The sequence below is a fragment of the Mustela nivalis genome (genome assembly GCF_964662115.1).
Source record: "Mustela nivalis genome assembly, chromosome: 5".
Lineage (NCBI taxonomy): Eukaryota > Metazoa > Chordata > Mammalia > Carnivora > Mustelidae > Mustela > Mustela nivalis.
The window spans coordinates 45,851,804-45,871,916 of NC_139024.1; the positions used below are offsets into that span (position 1 = coordinate 45,851,804).

Here is a 20,113-nt window from a genome sequence, read left to right on the forward strand (position 1 = left end):
CCTGGGGATAAAAATCTATGTTTATAAAAAATTAAAAAATTAAATTAAAAAAAAAAAAGAAAAGAAAATACTTAAGCTATCATGTCTTAATGAAAATCTAGTCAAGCGGCGCCTAGATGGCTCAGTGGGTTAAGGCCTCTGCCTTCGGCTCAGGTCATGATCTCAGGGTCCTGGGATCAAGCCCTCCATCGGGCTCTCTGCTCCATGGGGAGCCTGCTTCCCCCCCAACCCTCTCTGCCTACTTGTGATCTGTGTCTGTCAAATAAATAAATAAAATCTTTAAAAAAAAAAAAAAGAAAAAAATGAAAATTTAGTCAAGATGAAAACTCTCCATATCCTTGCTTTGTGTCCTGAATAACTAATATTTAAAAAAAAAAATACTCTGTACCATGTTAACGTTCCTACTTCAAATATAGTTAATATCATACTAATTTCTTATTTTTTTGCACAAAATGATGCTTTTCATGCTTATTTAAGACATTTGGGCAATAAATACACCATTACCTAAGTTTAACATTATCTAAGTTTATACATTTTCCATCCACCTGTAAAAAAACTATTGCTTTTCTATTTCCCATCCCATTCCAGCCCCACTATAACTGAAGGAGAGTTGAAAATTCGCATGTACTCACCAAATGCTTATCAAATGAAACAACAAAAGTACCAAATGGTTACACATATACCTTGGTCCTGGTGGTGGTTTTGTTCTGTCTTCTTTCATTCCATACAAATGCAATAGCAGCCATAAAGTGAACACCATGATTCATTGAAATGGGGCCCAATAATTCAAGGATCTGTTGTCTCAAGTTCTAAAACAATTTAAATAAACCACAAGTGATAAAAATTATGAAACATTAATAAATAGACTGTACTTTTGGTTTTTGGGTTTTTTGGGAAATATTATATAGTGCTTTCATGTTTTGCCACCTAAGTAACAGTAGAAGAAGTGTTAAGGGAGGCAATCACGGTTATTTTAACTAGGAAAGAAAAAAAAAACCCTATAAAACAACAACTGTCAACCAGCCAATTGCAAGATTCTGTATAACACAGCAGGAAAACAGCATATATGAAGTCCAATTGCATTAGTAGATTGCTTTAAAAAGGAATATTTAAGTGAAATTATACAAAGGAAAAGCATAGTTTAATCTAAACATAAGTACTTAAATAAAATTTTGGAACAGTTTCCAACCTTCCTCTTACCCCAATTTCAGTTGTGCTCCCATTACTCCCAGATCTAGGGAGTCAGGTCTAAGAGTAAGATTAAGGTAACTGAGGAGCTATCAATTCAACAACTTGATGTTGTATAACATGCTTTCAGATAGAATTTTCCTCTAAAGTAGAAAATTTGGAAGATGTCAGAGTGTAAGAAAAAAATTTAAACACTCAACCATTAATCACATTATGCCAATATAATCACTATTAACCACATTAATTTCTTTTTCTGAATATAATTTTTTTTAGAATTATAAATACAAAACTGTTCAATTATGTACTGTCCTTGTTTCACTAAAGTTTTACACATTTTCCATCCACTAAGATTTCTTCAAAACCATTATTAGTAGCTATGTAATATAACATTAAAAGTATAATTTAACCATTTCCACATTTACTGTTTAGGGACTCTCTTTTTGCCACTACACAAGGCTATAATGATAGGTATGTATCTCTGTATAATTTTGATTACCTTAAAATACATTACTAAATTAAATTACTAGGTCATAGCCTACAAGACTTTTAAAGCTCTCTGTGCATATTGCTAAATTGTTTTCCAGGAGGGTTTTGCATATTAAAGTGTCAACTTAAGATGTCCTAAAGAATAGGAATAAAATTATAATATGTATGAATGAACCTCAAAAACAATATATCACATAAAAGAAGCCAGATACAAAAGAGCAAATACCACATGATGCCATTTATTAAAAATGTCCAGAAAAAGCAAATGTATATGTAGAAAAAACAGATTAGTGGTTGACTGAACTTAGTGAGGGGAACAGGGAGTGATTGGAAACGGGCACCAGGAATCTTTTTGAGGTGATGGACATGTTCAAAGATTGTGGTAACAGTTTCACAACTCTAGAAATGTACTAGGAAAAAAAAATCATTGTAGTGTATATAGTTAAAATGGTGAATTCTGTGATACGTCATTTCTCAATGAAACAGTTAAAATTATTTGAGAATTAATTACTCCATTCAAGCAGCATGCCAAAAGCATTCCTCAAATTATTCACAAATTCTGAATACAATCTTTAGGAAAGTCCCTGAACAAACTCTTGAGCTCCAGAGGAAAAATGTGAATTGTCTAACCTTTGTAGCTCCAAGATTAATAGTGGTAACTGAGGCAGAGGCAGCAACAGTGATCTTTTCGGAAGAATCAGCCTGATGCAGGACGCTCCAGAGCAATGTCACAGAGGACATGATCATATGAAGGATCGAGAGGATTCCACTGCGGGCTTCAAACAAGTGTTTTTGGTCTACGTTGACCAAAAGCTTAAATTGGGGGAAAAACACATATCACTTACTGAGGTTTACAAATGGGTACTTATTAAACCTCAGTCTTTTTAAAGGAGTCAAATATTTGCACAGTCTTACTTGGTGATACTGAGTAGTAGGATCCAATAAACAGTAATGGATAATGGCTGTGATCCCTTCTAAAAGAGTAAGAATCATATCTGGTGGAATGATTGATGCCATCCACAGAGGCCTGAAAAAAAAAATGCATTCATTTGAACACAGGTTCTGTGGAAAAGTTTGTTTTTATCAGTAGTAAATGTTCAGTAGTTTCTAGGCACATCATAGGTGCTCAATAAATATTATAAGAATAAATGACTAAGGGCGCCTGGGTGGCTCAGTGGTTTGAGCCTCTGCCTTCGGCTCGGGTCATGATCTCAGGGTCCTGGGATCGAGCCCCACATCCGGCTCTCTGCTCGGCGGGGAGCCTGCTTCCCCCTCTCTCTCTGCCTGCCTCTCTGCCTACCTGTGATCTCTATCTATCAAATAAATAAATAAGAATCTTAAAAAAAAAAAAGAATAAATGACTAAGAGCATACATTAGAAGCTTTTATATCCTCATCTCTAAAATAAGTGAGTTGTACTAGAGTTCTTTTTGGCTAAAGAATTCAATACAAAATAAATGTAGTCAATAATTTCTAGCAACTCTAACAGAAGGCATATCAATATGAAATGATATAGGCAGTTTTATCATATTTTACATGTAGTAGCGAAGACTGCACAGGAAATAAATCACATACTAGTCTATTAAACATTTGGGTAAATTCTGACAGACTAATTAAACATGGAGATACAGATGGAGTTCACCACTAAACTATGAAAATTGCAAACAAGAAATAAAATCGGATGGGAAGGGACGCCTGGGTGGCCCAGTTGGTTGGACGACTGCCTTCGGCTCAGGTCATGATCCCGGAGTCCCAGGATCGAGTCCCGCATAGGGCTCCCAGTTCCACGGGGAGTCTGTTTCTCTCTCTGACCTTCTCCTTGCTCATGTTCTCTCTCACTCTCTCTCTAATAAATAAATAAAATCTTAAAAAAAAAAATCGGATGGGAAAACAATTATTTTTAAAAATTTATTTGACAGAGAGAGAGCACAAGCAGGGGAGTGGCAAGCAGAGGGAGAGAGAGAAGCAGGCTCTCCACTGAGCAAGGAGCCCGTGGGGGCTCGATCCTCAGACCCTGGGATCATGACCTGAGCTGAAAGAAGATGCTTAACCGACTGGGCCACCTAGGCAACCCCTAAAAATAATTTTAGTATGACATTATTTGCCACTCAGATAACTTATCAGATAAAACTAAGGAAACCCTTTGCTGGGTTTTTCATTACTCTTACCAGTTCAGTCAAGAAGAACATCAAAATTAATTTCAACTAAGAAAAAAAGTCTGTTACACACTCCTTTCTTCCATTCTTGAATTCTTTTATTGATACACTTTCTCAAGCGGAGTTTCATTTTCGTGAAAACAACATACTACTTGTAACCTAATGATAACCACTAATTTATTTACCCAAATTGTAACTGACTTTGTGGACAATTACATTGCCATGATGTGAAAAATGTCAATGACAAAGTTAAAAATCAATCTTACCTACTATCGGATAATCCTGTTTCATATTTGTACTGCTGGATTAGATTATCTAAATTCCTGCAGAGCTGCAGTGTCACGGAAACAACCACTCTCTGTAGAACTTTTCCCATGTAAGGCAGAGTAGATGTGATTAAACCAATCCACTGCGGGTGCATCTTACAAGCACAGTGTTGATGCAAAGCTCTTATCACTGCACAAAGGAACATGCCTTGACACGTAATAGGCTGAGCATGCAGATACTGGAGAGAAGTCATGGGCTGATGCGGACTGATGTGTTCCAGGTCAGAGACGACAAAATCAAAACCTGTTTCGTTCTCTTCGGGGATAGTCATTACCCGGTGTTCTAGAACAATGAGCCTCTGAAGCACTTTAAGAAGCTGTGACTGGAGTGTGCTGCCGTTGTCAAATTCATCCTCTGAGAAATTGATAAGGCTGTCCTCTGAGAAACCCTCCTCCACGGAAACCATGTTCTTACCTGCCATTTTCTCACTGTGCCATTTCTGTGCACTAAAGATAGATGACAGCAAGCAGTGAAGAATCACTTTCTGAACTTTGCACTTAGATAACATATCAGAGATAAAACTTGGGAAACCCTTTGCTGAGCTTTCTATTACTTTTGCCAGCTCAGTAAAGAGGAGTGTCAAAATTTCTATGCTCATCATCTGCATGTTTCGATTGCCTATTAAGTCCTGTGCGGTGACCTTGACGTGGGTTGGGTAATGGCTACGCATGTAATACAAGCAGAGGGAAATAAGGATTTCTATGTACATAGAACTCCGGAAGTTATGATTTGAGTCTACTGGAATGTGACTATAAAAGTCTTTGCCCATAACAGAAATACGGTGTCTGGCCAAGAGGTTCTGAAGCAGAGACAACTGAGGGGTATATGCATTATTTACACTAGTGGTTGAAATGGCATTTACAAAAGTAACAGGGTTAGTTTTTAAGATGGCTTTGATGGCAGAAAAAGCATAGAGAGTCCTTGATGAATCATACAACTGGAGATACAGAAGCACATGCTGATAGAGCGGATGGATGTTGAAATTGGGAGATTTCCGGGACCCTGGAGAACCCATATCACTCTCAATCTCAGAAATTTCTCCTTCTCCACAGCTGTACCAGTTCTCTAAATCCAGCCCATCGCTGAAGAACACACTGGTTTGTTTGAGTTTTTCATTTGAAGTTTTTTTCTTGTCATCATCCTTTTTTCTGGCAAGTTTTACTTTAGGTTTGGCTCCTGGTTGTTTACCAGACTCCTTAACGATGGTTTCTTTCTCGGGGACTTTTTCTGATAATTTTTCCTTGAAGCTGAACTGAATGCTACTGTGACTCCTCTGTCTAGATTTGGTCTCTGTGGAAGCAACATTGGAGTCCTGGAGTGTCTGTGTGGTTCCTGAAATACAAGGGGAGGAACTATCTCTGGAGATTCCATTTGCCAGGCACTCAGGGCCTCCCTCGGCGGACACAGAGAGAAACTGAGAACTGTCGTTACTCAGCAAAGCACTGTGGCTCTGCTGAGCAGACTGATCGTCAGTCTGGAGCGCCTCTTCGCCAGCACCAACATCGCTGTGCTTTGGGGGCAGAGCTTCAATTTCTAACTGAGATGGAACTGATGCAGATTCTGCTTCGAGGCCACTTACAACTTTACATATCAGGTCAAACACTACCTGCTGAACATCGTCATCCGGGGAGCTCGCATTTGGCATTTGGGAATCTTCTTGAACATTCACACTTTCGGGATCGACTTCATAACTCAAGTTGTCCCCAGCAGAGGACTGTGAACATCCAGAGTCAGAACTCTGAAGTACTTCTATCTGCTGGTCTGGAAGATCAAAATCAGATACAACCATTGGAATTGTCTCACTGCTGGTACTTAGAAGGGAAAGTCTGTCACTCAATGGATTAACAGTGAGACTAAAGTTCTCTATTTCATCCATGGTAAGTGGCTTTTCACTATTCCCTTTAGATGCAATGAGTTGTACTTGGCTTACTGGCATTTGAAGAAAACAGCAAAGAAGAAAAAAGATAAAACACGTTAAAATAACTGAAATGGTAGACGTACTCAAGATTTTTAATCATTAGCTTCAACACCGACTTGTATTTTCCTATTAAAATTATATTTTAATTCATTACTATTTTAGACCCTTTAAGTTAGAAAATTATGTGGATGACTATTAACTAGAATTTAGTAAAGACAACTTAACATTAGAAAGCCGATTAATCCAACTGAATTCAACAGAACAACATATTTAAAACAGATATAAAAATTTGTCCTCATCCCCAAATAAGGTACCTTTTTTACTGGAGTTCAAAATTTTAGTTTTTTTTCCTCCGTGTGATGCTTCCCGTTAGGTATGCTAATTCTAAGAATTCAAGTAATTTGGTCATAGATTATAATATGTATAGATGTAGTTCCTTGAGTTCAATAAAATTCAACATTTAGGAATTACCCAGTATGAATAAGGCCCTAAACCTAGAGACAATGGCGGTGAGAAAGAAGACGTCACTGCTCTCTATAGAGTTTAATCTCAGTAGGGGATTACAAACACACTTATTCATTTCTATACTTTGTTGGGGGGGTATACTAGGCTGCCGGCTTCCTTTTAGAAAGAGCAGAAGGCTTAGTTCCCTATGAGTAGTACCAAGCAAGTGCTGTAAAACTCAGGGAAAGCATCATGACCCTGCAGGTAAGGAGACTAATCTCAAGACAAGGTGCAAATTCAGCAGATAGGGTAAAATGCTAACACAAAGAGGCTGAAAGTTGGGGCAATGAACAGGGTAGTGCATGCTCTGAGAAGACTCAGGGGAAGCAGTGGAAAGGAAGGCCGAGAAAGGAAAGAAGGCTCTGGAGAAACACTAAAGATGAAGTAGCTAGCACACAGGCTTGGTTGCAGCTTCATCACTCAGCAGCCATGGGAGGGTAAGATGGCCACAGCCCTTTCAGCAGCAGTTCCCTGCTCAGTAAAATGACCTTTTTATTACTGACCTCACAGGGTTATTTGGCAAGATAGAAATGAGATATGCGAGCATCTTTTGTCTCTGAAGTATAGTAAACTAATCTAATCTATGGGGCCATTATCACCGTATCATAGATGGCATCATCGGAGAGTTTGTTAAGTGTGGAATTCTAGTAATGATAGCGAATCTTCAACACTTATGATATACCAGTCTGCACCAATCACATCACAAACAGGACAGTATCTGATGTCCACAATGAAGCCTGGAAAGGTGGGTGCTACTGTTCCCATTTCAGAAAGGAAGAAAATGACTCATGAAATCTAAGTGTGCACTACAAGCCTAGTATACATTACCAGTGAAGTAGCTCCATGGCCTTATAGGACCAAAATTGCTAATTAAACTCTAAAGGTATTTTCAACAAAACTGAAGACTGTCTTTGCCCAGAACTGGGTTGACTCCTCCCTTGAAAAAGTAATCTGGTAAGAGAGATCCAAGTCCTCTAAGGTGCTCACTGACGAAGTACATTCCGACACGGCCCACATGAGCACCACCAGGGCATGGTCGAGAACACTTGTGGAGAACATCTCACTGTTGCTGATCTCCGCTGTGTTCACCTCTCCCTTGATTTTCATAACTTAATTAAAGAAATAAAGAAAGCTGTTCTACTTCCATTGATATTCACCATTGCTGCAGGCAAAATTCTGCATGAAATGCTTGTCACTCTCTTCTCCGGGGAAATAGGGAGCTTTATTCCAATAGCGTTCTGCTTGTACACGCTGCACTGAAACCCTCTGAGTTTTGGGATGAAGCAGGAGCAATAGTAATGGTTCCAAAACTCTTGCAATATCATGTCTTTGTAGCACTTGGTTCAGCCAGGCTTGTCCCACGGAGCTGGTAGAACCATCGAGGCTGTTCAGGCTATCTAACATGATGAACAGCGACCTACAATAAATACCAATATTAAAACAAAGAAGAAAACACCTACTTGAACTGTCACACACTAGTTTTTCTTAAATCAGTATTATTATAGGTTTTTTGTTATTTTGAATTAACTTTTTAAAAAGTAGTCATCCTTCAGGGTAACTGGGGACCACAGCATTTTAATAATCTTATTCCCTACAGTCCCAGTGGATATGAGAAAGGAGAAAAATCATCTTGTTCTCTTTTCTTACATACTTATGTTTTCTTTTTAAAGTTCACAAGCATATATTTTTCTTATAAGATAAATACTAAAGAATGGGAAAAAAAAACCCTTTGTCTTGTTTTAGCAACATAGTCCTATTCATGTCACTAAATACTGAACTCCCTGCAAGTCAGCACCGCTCCCATGCTCTTTTGCACACAATCTCTTTAAGAGTCAAATCTATGAGCTTAATTCAAGGAAGGACCTTCTGTGAAAGGTATGGAGGTGTGGTCTGAAATCAGAAAACCCAAGATTCAAATGTGGGCTATCTACTCGACCTTATGTGTCGTTTTGGGCAAGCCATTTTTAATTTCCCTGGTCCTTCAGTGTCTCATTTGTATGATGAGAAATGGCAGGCTTCAAATGAGAGATGGTATTTGTAAAGTACCTAGGCCAAAGACCTAGTTCATTGTACTGGTTCAACAGCAGATCATTTAAAAATGGTGATGCTATTAAAAAAGTAATGTTCAGTAAAACACACATCTGGTCCTGAGCTGGGGCTATAAGCACAGTTGTATCTGTGGCCTCTTTTAGGAGACCTCCTAGAGAGACTGCCATTATCCTGTGCCAGTATCTGAATCTATGGTGTAATAGCATCTCCTTGGAAGTTAATGCAAATCTCACATTTGGGGGATGAGTCATCTAGATGAGTAGTGAAACCACTCTTAGGCAGCCACATAAGTGGTCTCTCAGTATTTTTTTTTTTTAGATTTTTATTTATGTATTTGACAGAGAGACAGAGAGCAGGACATGGAACACAGGCAGGGGGAGTGGGAAAAGGAGAAGCAGGCTTCCCGCTGACCAGGGAGCCCAATGTGAGACTTGATCCTAGGACCCTGGGATCATGACCTGAGCTGAAGGCAGACACTTAATGACTGAGCCACCCAGATGCCCTATGGTCTCTCAGTATTTTAGCTATAGATTTATTAGGTCAGGCAGAAGACTGAAAATAACGATTAGAGAAACAGTTACATAATGTACGGTTTAAATGAAACTTCACTGTGAATAGAGACTCAAGGGCTGTCTCTGACACTTAGAATGGTGCCTGGCACACAGCAGGGTCTTGAGGAATCATTACCTAGAGAAAGGAAGCGTCTCTGGGTGCTCCATGCCATGCATTTTAATATAGCTTAGATTTAAAAAAATAATAATTTATAAGTTCTCTTTAAAAAATCTGTAAATTGCTATTTTCTACCCCTGCCAAACGAGGCAGAGGATTCAAGAAAAGAGACACTGAGATACCTTACTGTAAATCCAACATCAAATGCAACCAACCTGTCAAAAGAACGTGCAAAAGATGATGACTTATTTATATGGAGATCCCTTGTGAGATGCCAAAGAACTGCAAACTTTGCATGTGCTTCCATCCTTACTTTCTGAGGAGGAATATGGGACATTAAGTTATTTTATTCTCCCTTGAAGATATTAAGAGATTTTAGTGAATCAAAGTTGCATTTTACTCAACACACAACACAATAAACTGTTTTTATGAAAGTAGAAATGTAAAAAAGACTTAAATATACACAGAAATATTAAACCTGAAGGATCATCTCATACTACCTCATAGACTAGGTTTAGACTAGGTAATCAAGTCTCTAGATCACTGCAAAACAGGGAATGGAAAGAACTTCAGTATAAGAACTTTCCCTCTTACTTTAATATAAATACTTAGCAGTCAGAATTTATTTTATTACACTATGCAATGTGCTTTTGCTCCCAGAAATTATATATTAATCTCAAATGAATTTGTCAATATTTATCAAGCTAGTTTATTAGATTCAAAAATTTAAATACCTAAAAACGATTATTTCCATAAGAAAAACATTATATTCCTTTGAGATTACCTTGAAAACATTAAGCATTATGGTAATAATGGAAAGAACAATGGAAAAATACATTATTCAGAAGGAGCAGCTTTTGGTGTTAGATAATGAACACGAATTAAATCAGGTAGGAATTATGAAGTTATCAAGATTTTTTAGTTTTCCTCAAGCACCTGTGGAATCTTTTGAGTAAAAGCCTCCCCATCAGGGACTGAAACTCTCTAAATTGCTTGTGATCAGTTAGAGAAGTGCTCTCTTTTTTTCCTCAGGCCTAATAATGCTTTTCCTATGAAGCCTGTGTTTGTACATCAACTAACTAATACAAACATGTAAAAAAAAAAAGTATTGTAATTTTTTTCATGGATGTATAATACCTTTATTCAGAACTTAGCATTTCTTCAAAAATAAAATATTACACAAGCAACTCAGGTATATAATTTGTCCTAGATTTATATTTAATGTAAACAAATTAAATTAAATGCAAGGCTTTGTTAAACATTTTATTCCTAAACAATTTTCAAAGAATGTGCTAAAATAGAAAGAGAATTTTAATAGAATAAACTTCTTACTCCTCTCATTTACTCCTCCATTTGCCAATTCCCCTTGCCAAAAGCTTCATTTACTCAACACAATGCCTTTTTTTAGGACCCATTCAAACTCATTAGTACTTGCAGTTCTTAAAAATTAGGGTGATGCACTTCTAAAAGCTGTTTGATAAAATCCTGGATTAACCCTACAGAGCGGGCACAGGAACCACACACTTCATTGAACTGCCCTGAAGAGGTCAACCAAAATGACAATTCCGGCTTTTTCTTGGGAGCACCCAGAATTCTATCAGTTTTACTTTACTGACCTTTGAATCATTCTGTATACATTAGGATACAAAATCCTTATATTGGATATTTATTATAAGGCAAATAATATCTCACATATTAGCATTCTGTGGCTTATAAATGTCACTTGACACACACATTCCTTCGTTTCACATGCATTCATTAACATCCATACTTCCTTCACCAAGGCTTCCTCTTTAAATGATCCAAGAACTTGGACCAGCAACAAGTTCAATGGCAACAAGTTCAATCATCCCCATCCACAACTTGTGTCCTGAACCAAGAAATAAATCCAGTATTTGATTTCTCATAATATTGATGCTGTTTTAAAGAACCTTCTTCCAAAAAGGATAGAACAAACTTGTTTTAAAGATATGAAGGTCACTCTGAATGAATTTATGTCATCTCTAATCAGCTACTAGCTGCAATAATTTTCCTAGAGTTTCTTTAATTTAACTTTTGGTATAATGGGAGTGGGGCAGGTGGGGTGGGACAAGATAAAAAAAGAATTTACCTTATCTTTGTGGGTTAGCTGCTGACTTATAACATCCTCACAGATGCTAGAAGAAGGAACCAAGTTATGTAATTGATAAAATAGTTCCACGCTTTTCTGGTGGTGCTGAGGTGTCCTATCTCCCAGCTGATCCCACAATGTTAAAGCTACATGCTATAGAAAAAGATGTGAAAGTGACAATGTTACAAAACCATAAATTAAACCTTCTTTAACAAGCATTTCCTGTTAGGTACAACAAGCCTCTGAATGCCAGATCTCGAAGGTCTTCAATATCCATTATGCCACTAGGATGATATTTACAAGTGTACCTTTTGATGTGCTTTTTGGTTATATAGACCATTAGAACTTCTTATGATAGACCTTTAACAACTGACTATTTTTATTTTTTAAGGTCCCCCCTAATAATATTTATTCTGTTTTCTTTAAAAATTTATTTATTTATTTATTTATTTATTTAAGAGGCGGAGGGACAGAGACAGAGAGCATGAGCAGGGAAAGGGGAAGAACAAGAGGGGGAAGCAGACTTCCCATGGAGCAGGGAGCCTGACCTGGTTGATCCCAGAACCCTGAGATTATGACCTGAGCCAAAGGCAGCTGTTTAACCAACTGAGCCACCCAGGGCCCCTAATATTTGTTTTAAACATCAAATATGGAAGTACATTCTCCAGAGCCCAGGGAAGACCCCATTTCACTATTTTAGTGACATTTAGTAAAGTGTTGCTAGAATACATTATTCTTAAGAGGATACAAACCCCACACTGAATATTGTTTAATATTTATGGTTATATGTTACAAAATAAAATCTAATTCGTAGTCCAAATATCCAAATTATTTAAGACATACAAAATAGGTTGTATGTATTTCAGAGTTACATGTGTTAACACAACAGGTGATGATCTACCATAGCATTAATAAAAAATGTAACCATTTGTAGGGTTTCCCACCATAACACTGTTAAAAAAGCCAACTCTAGGGCGCCTGGGTGGCTCAGTGGGTTAAGCTGCTGCCTTCGGCTTAGGTCATGATCTCGGGGTCCTGGGATCGAGTCCCGCATCGGGCTCTCTGCTCAGCAGGGAGCCTGCTTCCTCTTCTCTCTCTCTGCCTGCCTCTTTGCCTACTTGTGATCTCTCTCTGTCAAATAAATAAATAAAATCTTTAAAAAAAAAAAAAGCCAACTCTAACCTAGCAGGACAATCGCTCTGGTAGAGCACAATGACATGAAATGAGATGAAATTAAGAATTTTTGTTTTAGATAAAAATAATCTACCTAGTTAAGATGTAATATAATCCAATATACTTGATGTTCTTTCTATGTAGACGGTATCATCTGTACTGCTGTAATGGAAATAAAAAAACTGCATTTTTTTTTCTGAATGGCACAACACACCACAGATGATGACCAATTAATACAGAGTCAGAGACAGTTTTCCAGGGAATTGAAGAGAGCTGAGACCTGACTCTACGAAAATCACAAGTGTCATCACTACAACATATGGAAATAAGTTTTACTGTGTGAATGATCCTACTTCTTTTTTAGCTGTAATCATCCCCTCTGTGCTTTAAGCCCCGATACTTGCCTTCCCTAACCTAATCTCCATCTCCTCTCATCCTTATCTTCTTCCCTCTCACGGAACTGGGGACAAGATTGGCAAAGCAGTACAGAGTGAGCATGGTATTGGTCTTTTTCTATGCAGTATAATACAAAGAGGTATTCAATGAAGCCTGATTACCATCTTTAAAATCTCAGCTAAGCAAAGTAGGTCAAGTACCATCTTAGTCATGTATGTACTTCTTAGAATTTACCTTGAAAAATTCAGTCTTCTCAGCTATGAATCGCAGATTGCCCGGAGTGAGGGGAGGTCTAATAACCACTGCTACCCTTCCTTGGTTTGGACTTAAGGGTTGGGCAGGCTCCACGCTGTTGATGTTTTCCCCGGTGACCATGGCCACAGACTGCGTCAGTCCCACCAGGTCCATGACTAATGAAATAGCAACACTCTGCACACTGAAATCACTTGCTTGGCTGCAAGCATTCATCAGAGTCTGAAGCCACAGCGGAGGCTGCACGTGCTCCCAGTCTGAAACGAAAGACAGAAACCAACAGGGTTCATCCTGCTAAATCTTACATACTAACTTCTAGGTTAATTAAAAAAAAAAACAAAGCACCTTTTCTTACTACCTTCAGGCCTTGATCTGTTAGTAAAACCATGGTTTCTCACCTAGACTGGAGCTTTAAGAAAATAAAACAGCAACAAGAATTTCATGAACTTTTTTAGTATGTAATTTTCTTATGCCAAGTCATGAATCTATTTCTCTGTCCTGAAAAAATGGTACATTAATCAACACACATTATGTAGCACTCATAGTACCCACTGCACTATGCGTGTACATATATAAAAATTAAATAATGGCAAACATATATGATACTAGTCTTAATAAAGGAAACCAATGGATCTGAAAGTTGCATTACTTTTCTCCAGAGAAAGGAGTTAATGTCCTTCTTAGTTTCTACTCATTTGCACGCAAACTGTGAAAGACATCAAAAGCACAACATTTTCCAATGTCAATATATATCTCTCCATAAAGATAATATTTCATTAGAAAAATCTACAAATATTAAATAACACTTTATGAAACTAACTGGCTAAAAAAAAAGGTCCCAGTTTTAATATCTGAGTTCTTAAAAAAAAAAAAAAAAAGGTGCCATAAAAAATATTTAAATAAAGCCAAGATGACCTTACCAGATTCTGATTTTTCAGAATGCAAGTCTGAGGTATGGTTCCCTTCAGCAATGTAAACTGGGAAACTGGAGCACTCCAGTAAGAGCTGACAAGCAGAGAGGAAGGCAGATAGGTATTCTTTTGATGTTTTCTGTTTACTTATGTTTCTGTCTTTCACATCTCCATGCGAATCTCTGTCCCATTTGGGAGTCTCTCCTTGCTCTCGTTCTCGACTGAGATCCCCTGGATGCTCTGCAGCCAAAGCCTGAGAAAAAGTGTTACCCTGAATGATGTAGAGGTTGATAAGTCTGGTGAGAAACTGCTGGACATACTCCAAGCAGCACTGCATTGCAGTTTTTTGGGCTGTCTTCCCACTTCGAGGTGCTGTCCCCTGAGTGACTATAGAAGGGGGCTGGATGATGGTTTCTTCAGATCCCACAGTGGAGGCCGTTTCTGTCTCAGAGGATGTACTGCCAATGGGGATGGCAGCTGTCCCCTGCCCCTCACTCAGGTCTCTGTCAATGTCATCACTTCGGTCTGCCTGATACTGTATAAACTCAGTGAATCCGCTCTCTGATGATCGACTACTTGGTGGATTTTCTCCATCTTCAAACACTTCAGTAGGATTTTCAAGAGAAACTGACGAGACCTGATAGATATTAAAAACAGCAAAGGCTAAGTGGTTACGTCTGTATATTAGAAATTAAAAATTTGAAATGGCCATGTTTTAAGAGAAGTCAGTTTGGATTAGATGATTTAAAACTTTGTCTTACGTATCCAGATGAATCTTAGAATAGTTTCTACCACCGATTCATATGTCAATGATAATCATTAGGAAATAGTGGTATGGGTCTAATGAATATATTAATATAAAATCAAGTGCTAAGTATTTATTATTTATTACATGGGTAGTAAGGCTGGGTTCTTGAGGGCAAAATATGTATATGCACAAATCTGTAGGATCCATAGTCCTTGTTTACAAATGACTGACAATATATTCAGTCTACTTCATAAAATCACTTCCCTAATGTCTCAATAATGCAAGGAAAGAAAAATTTCGAAAACTAGAAATAAAGTCTAATAGGTCATCTGTTCAGAACCCAAGAATGTGAAATTTCTGCATAAAGTACTATTTAAATGTGTGCCATTAATCTTACATTCTTTCAACTGACCCCACATTGTGTGCCAGACACTGTATTAGGTACTAGGAATGAAAGGAATAGTTTGTGATCTGAAGGAAAAGACAGGAAGACAATTAAAATATTAATGAAAGACCAGCTACTAGAGTACGGCTGGAATGCAGTAACCATCCCCTTCCCACAAAGATAGGAGCAGTACAATCACCAAGCCTATTTTCTGACTTAGTTTAAGGGAACAAAAGTACATATCACGAATTGTTTTGGGACTGTGCCAGAGTAGAAGTTAAATTTGCAAAAGAGGACTTTTTAGTAACTAGAAAGTGATCTTATTGAAGATAAAAACTAAATATTCTGCTGCTAGGAAGCTGGGTCTCCCCCAGCGCTCCTTGCTTCAGTGAATGGCAACCACCATCCATCAAATCAGAAGACAGAAACCTAGGCGAGATTCTTGGGATCCTCTCCACCTCTCCTTCACACTTCCTCTACATCCACTTCGAACTGTGCTGAAGGTTACTGTCCATGAGTCAGCTACGGTTCTGCCACTTAACTAGCTTGGCAAGTTAACATCTCTAAACCTAAGTCTCCTGATAAATATAACTGAGATAACAACAGTTCCTACATTTCACAGTTGCTGTTAGGATTAACACAGTGTATCTAAAGCACACAGCCCAGTGCCTGCCAGTTAGTTAAGCACTCAATAAATTTTAGTGATCACTCATTACTTTCACCAATCCATTACTATGGCTTACTGATTGTTTGCTCTCACAAGTGCAGCTAATCCATTTATTTCTGTCTCCATGCCCCCATCTTGTTAGCATGTTACCACCACCTGTTACCTGCACTACTGCTCTCCCCATATCCACACTCTTTGAGATCCATGCTGCACACTGCTAAGTAATTTATCTATTACACAAATCATGTTATGTCACTTGCCTTTTAACCCTTCAGCATCTTCCCACTGCTTCCAAAATAAAGACTAAAAGCCCCGGTATAGTGAAAGGCCCTGTATGACCTGGCCCTTGCCTATCTCAAGACTGCATTTCCCCTTGCTGTGTGCACAGCATTCCTTTCTGCCAAAGAGGCTTTGGGAATGCTTCTTTTTCTCCCAAGAGCTCTCTTCTTTCTACCTCATCCCACCCCCAATTCTCTAGGGCTTCACTCAAACAATCCTTCTTTACGAAAGCCTTCCTTACACCCACAATGAAGGTCAGATCACAGCATTTTCCATATTCCTATCACTCTATATTTTCCTTCATGTGTTTATCACAACTATAATTAAATGTGCAATTATTTGTTTAATGTGTGTCTCCCAACTAGCAAAAATGGGTCAGGAAGACAGGGACTGTGTCTACTTCACCACTGAATACAGAATAGGTAATGGATAAAGAGGCTGTTTTCTCTGTTTCGAAGGTAAGCACACTAAAGTTAAAAACAAAACCTGCCCAAGTGTACATGACAAATAAGGTTAGTAGTTATTAGATGAGCTTAGCTTAGGTGATTCTAAAGTTCATGATATTTTTACCATATCTTACTGCTATAATAGTATGAGAACTTTTTGTTATAACCCCAAACTTCAGAGGCAGCTATCAGAATCGAACTGTTGACATTTCTACTTGAAAGGCTAAAGGCCTTGGGGCGCCTGGGTGGCTCAATGGGTTGGGCCGCTGCCTTCGGCTCAGGTCATGATCTCAGGGTCCTGGGATCGAGTCCCGCATTGGGCTCTCTGCTCAGCAGGGAGCCCGTTTCCCTCTCTCTCTCTCTCTCTGCCTGCCTCTCCATCTACTTGTGATTTCTCTCTAATAAATAAATAAAATCTTAAAATAAAAAAGAAAGGCTAAAGGCCATCTAAAACCTTATATTAATACCTTTTTGAAAAGAAGTCTTATTTAAATGATAAAACTGTCATTAACTTATTGTAAAGTTATTTGTATATTAATCTTTTTCATATAAGGATCATAAAACAATGAGCATTACATTAAGAGAATTCAAGCTATAAATTCAGTTAAACTTATATGCATTTATTTAGTTGCATGGTCTGTATTATGTAACTATGTTTCAGATTATTTTACAATAAAACGTCTTTCTGAAAAGAGAAAAAAATGACGTGTCTTGGACATTTGGTTATAGGTATCGAATACACTGATTTTATAAAAATGTGCTAAGTGCATATAGACAAAATTAGAGTCATAATTCTTTTAAAAGAATCATTACTTCACTTACACTTTTAAAAGGAATAAAGAAAATACCCTTAGCTTTCAAATATGATAAATTTTAGACATTTCAGTGAAGACAATACCATTATGTTTCAGTTAAAAAAAAAAAGTAAAGAACATCTTAAGGCTTGAGAATATAGAAGAAAACCAAGGAGAGAGGGAAAAGCGTACTTTCAGGTTAATGAACCATTATGTTAAAAAAAAAGTGTATTTAATTATCCTTCACTTAATATGAGTAGATGTTCCCATTTACTTTAACCTGTAACCATCAAGAAGTGCCTCCAGAATTTTCTAATGGTAAATATTCACATATTTGAATATGCTATTGAGAGAATCCTGAGGTCCTCCCCCTCCTCAAACTAAACTCATTCAAAAAACAACAAAAACAAGACAATACGGGGCGCCTGGATGGCTCAGTGGGTTAAGCCGCTGCCTTTGGCTCAGGTCATGATCTCAGGGTCCTGGGATCGAGTCCCGCATCGGGCTCTCTGCTCAGCAGGGAGCCTGCTTCCTTCTCTCTCCCTCTCTGCCTGCCTCTCAGTGTACTTGTAATTTCTCTCTGTCAAATAAATAAATAAAATCTTAAAAAAAAAAAAAAAAGAAAAAACAAGACAATACTCCAAAGCAGTTATACCTATTTTAGTTTAATTTCTAAGAAGATCCTAGAGGCAAAAATTAAGGAAATATCAGAACAAAATAAATTCTCCAACAGAATCAGTATATATGTCACATAGAAATAATAAGCAGGTAGGAAGGAAAATAAAAGACTGGTTTTAGTTTATGTAGAATGATCCTGGGATATATTTAAATTGATTGTGGGTCAGTGACATTCATTTCATACGAATTAATTTTAGGATTAATTTTGGGATAATACGTGATGGGAAAGGTTATATTAGACTCTCCTGATAAAATATTTTGCCTAGCTGAAAAAAAAAAAAGCAAAACTTTAAAAAAAAAAACAAACCTTACTGAAAAAGTAAGGGCAACTATACAAACCCAGGATTTAGGTAAGGAACCTTGAAAATTAGAAAATTTTAAACCTTTGTCTTAAAATACAGTCACTGTCCCTAAACTCAATGGAATTGTATGTTTTTTTCCCATCGATGCATCACAGGTGTTTTAAGTATGATACTATGACCAGACATTAAAATTAGTATAATTCTATTCAACGTCATAAAAGTAGCAGTAAGAATCTGGAAGACTACGTGCACCTGGGTGGCTCAGTGGGTTAAGCCTCTGCCTTGGGCTCAGGTCATGATCTCAGGGTCCCGGGATCAAACCCCACATTGGGCTCTCTGCTTGGCAGGGAGTCTGCTTCCCCCGTCTCTCTGCCTGCCTCTCTGCCTACTTGTGAGCTCTCTCTCTGTCAAATAAATAAATAAAAATATTTTAAAAAACCCCAAAACACAATATGTGACCTGTCTACCTCTCCAGGCATTTTGAGGATCCGTTGCCATGATCTTTATGGAAACATTGTCAAACGGTAATATAATATAAAAATGAAAGACCTGAGAATGGTAGGGTAAATTAGACTTAATTTCTTAGAAATTAAACTAAAATAGGTACATAGGGAAGGAAGAAAGAGGCAGGCTGTTTCTCCTGGAAACTGCCAGACCTCTGAGCATTGTTATAATCTGTAGCCTTGAAATGTGTGTCTCCCCTTGATGACAGGGAGTCAGGCTGTACTTCCCAAGGCTGCTCAGAACCAGATCAGCTTGCTCCTTCCTTAAACTCTGCCCCGGCACCTGCATTAAGCCTCTGATGTGGCTAAAGCTAATTTCTAAAGTATTAGGGGCATTTAACAGGATCAAAGTCCAGAAATATTCTCTGGGTTGATTATATTTACCAAGAATAGAAAGTGCAGGGAATTCTGGAGCCACAACACTTGAATCTAGAAAAAATTCACTAATGTTTAAATGACTATATACAAAATATTCTGCTTTGAAGAAATATAATTGGTCTAATCCCAAAAATAATAGCATACCTTACCTTTTTGTCTTCCCATTCTTTGACTGAGTTGCTCTGCCCACTTGAAAACTGCAACACACCTCCAGTGCTGGCAGATAAGAGTGGAGGTTGAACCTTGCTAAGGATCTTTGAGCAGAGCCTGAGTGAATCTGTAAGCTCAGTCAAGTGCAATGTCTGGAGATGGCTTGTCAGGGCAGAAATCATCCTGAGCAGCAACTGGGGCAAATGTTCTGTCTGGATTTCAATATAAGTCTCCTGATGATGGAAAGTGAAATGACAAAAGTTCGTATAATGTATAAACCCCAAATTCTATTACTTCATTTATTTTTAATGTATATAACAAAAGAAATAATTTTACTCATCTGTAATATTTTATACGTATCATGCTCTTAATGAACATTGTATGCTCATTTTATTACTGCCTTAAAAAATTTGTTGCCAAATTCTCAATTTAAGTACTTCAAGGTATATATTATAAAATAACCCCAGTTTAATTTGCTATGTTACAGAAATTATAGTATAAAAAAAGTGAATACAATCAGTTAAAGACAAAAGACAGGCCGAATGTCATACCTGACACAGCACCCTCATACTTCTAGTAGGCTTCAAAATGAGAAAGCAAAGAATTGAGGAGAGAAAAGGAGAAAATATTTCCAACAGTCTTCAT

At 37.7% G+C, this 20,113-nt stretch overlaps 1 protein-coding gene across 16 annotated transcripts in view; it reads right to left on the bottom strand.

Moving 5' to 3' along the window:
- The window catches only part of DOP1A (DOP1 leucine zipper like protein A), a 101,925-nt gene that overhangs the window by 24,138 nt on the left and 57,674 nt on the right, over nucleotides 1-20,113 (bottom strand). For 8 of the 16 annotated variants that reach the window (XR_014312071.1, XR_014312072.1, XM_082731691.1 and 5 more), the window contains 11 exons: nucleotides 20,020-20,049; nucleotides 19,468-19,701; nucleotides 14,148-14,775; nucleotides 13,210-13,484; nucleotides 11,407-11,559; nucleotides 9,512-9,612; nucleotides 7,736-7,995; nucleotides 4,096-6,085; nucleotides 2,590-2,701; nucleotides 2,305-2,487; nucleotides 684-809 (listed from right to left, as the gene is read on the bottom strand). Coding sequence is in view for 12 of the 16 variants with exons in the window: in XM_082731691.1 (XP_082587817.1) it covers nucleotides 684-809; nucleotides 2,305-2,487; nucleotides 2,590-2,701; nucleotides 4,096-6,085; nucleotides 7,736-7,995; nucleotides 9,512-9,612; nucleotides 11,407-11,559; nucleotides 13,210-13,484; nucleotides 14,148-14,775; nucleotides 19,468-19,701; nucleotides 20,020-20,049 (4,092 nt within the window). In the remaining 4 variants the exon portion in view is untranslated. The remainder of the gene's footprint in view (nucleotides 1-683; nucleotides 810-2,304; nucleotides 2,488-2,589; nucleotides 2,702-4,095; nucleotides 6,086-7,735; nucleotides 7,996-9,511; nucleotides 9,613-11,406; nucleotides 11,560-13,209; nucleotides 13,485-14,147; nucleotides 14,776-19,467; nucleotides 19,702-20,019; nucleotides 20,050-20,113) is intronic. The other 8 variants (XR_014312069.1, XR_014312070.1, XM_082731687.1 and 5 more) reach the window with 1 other exon arrangement.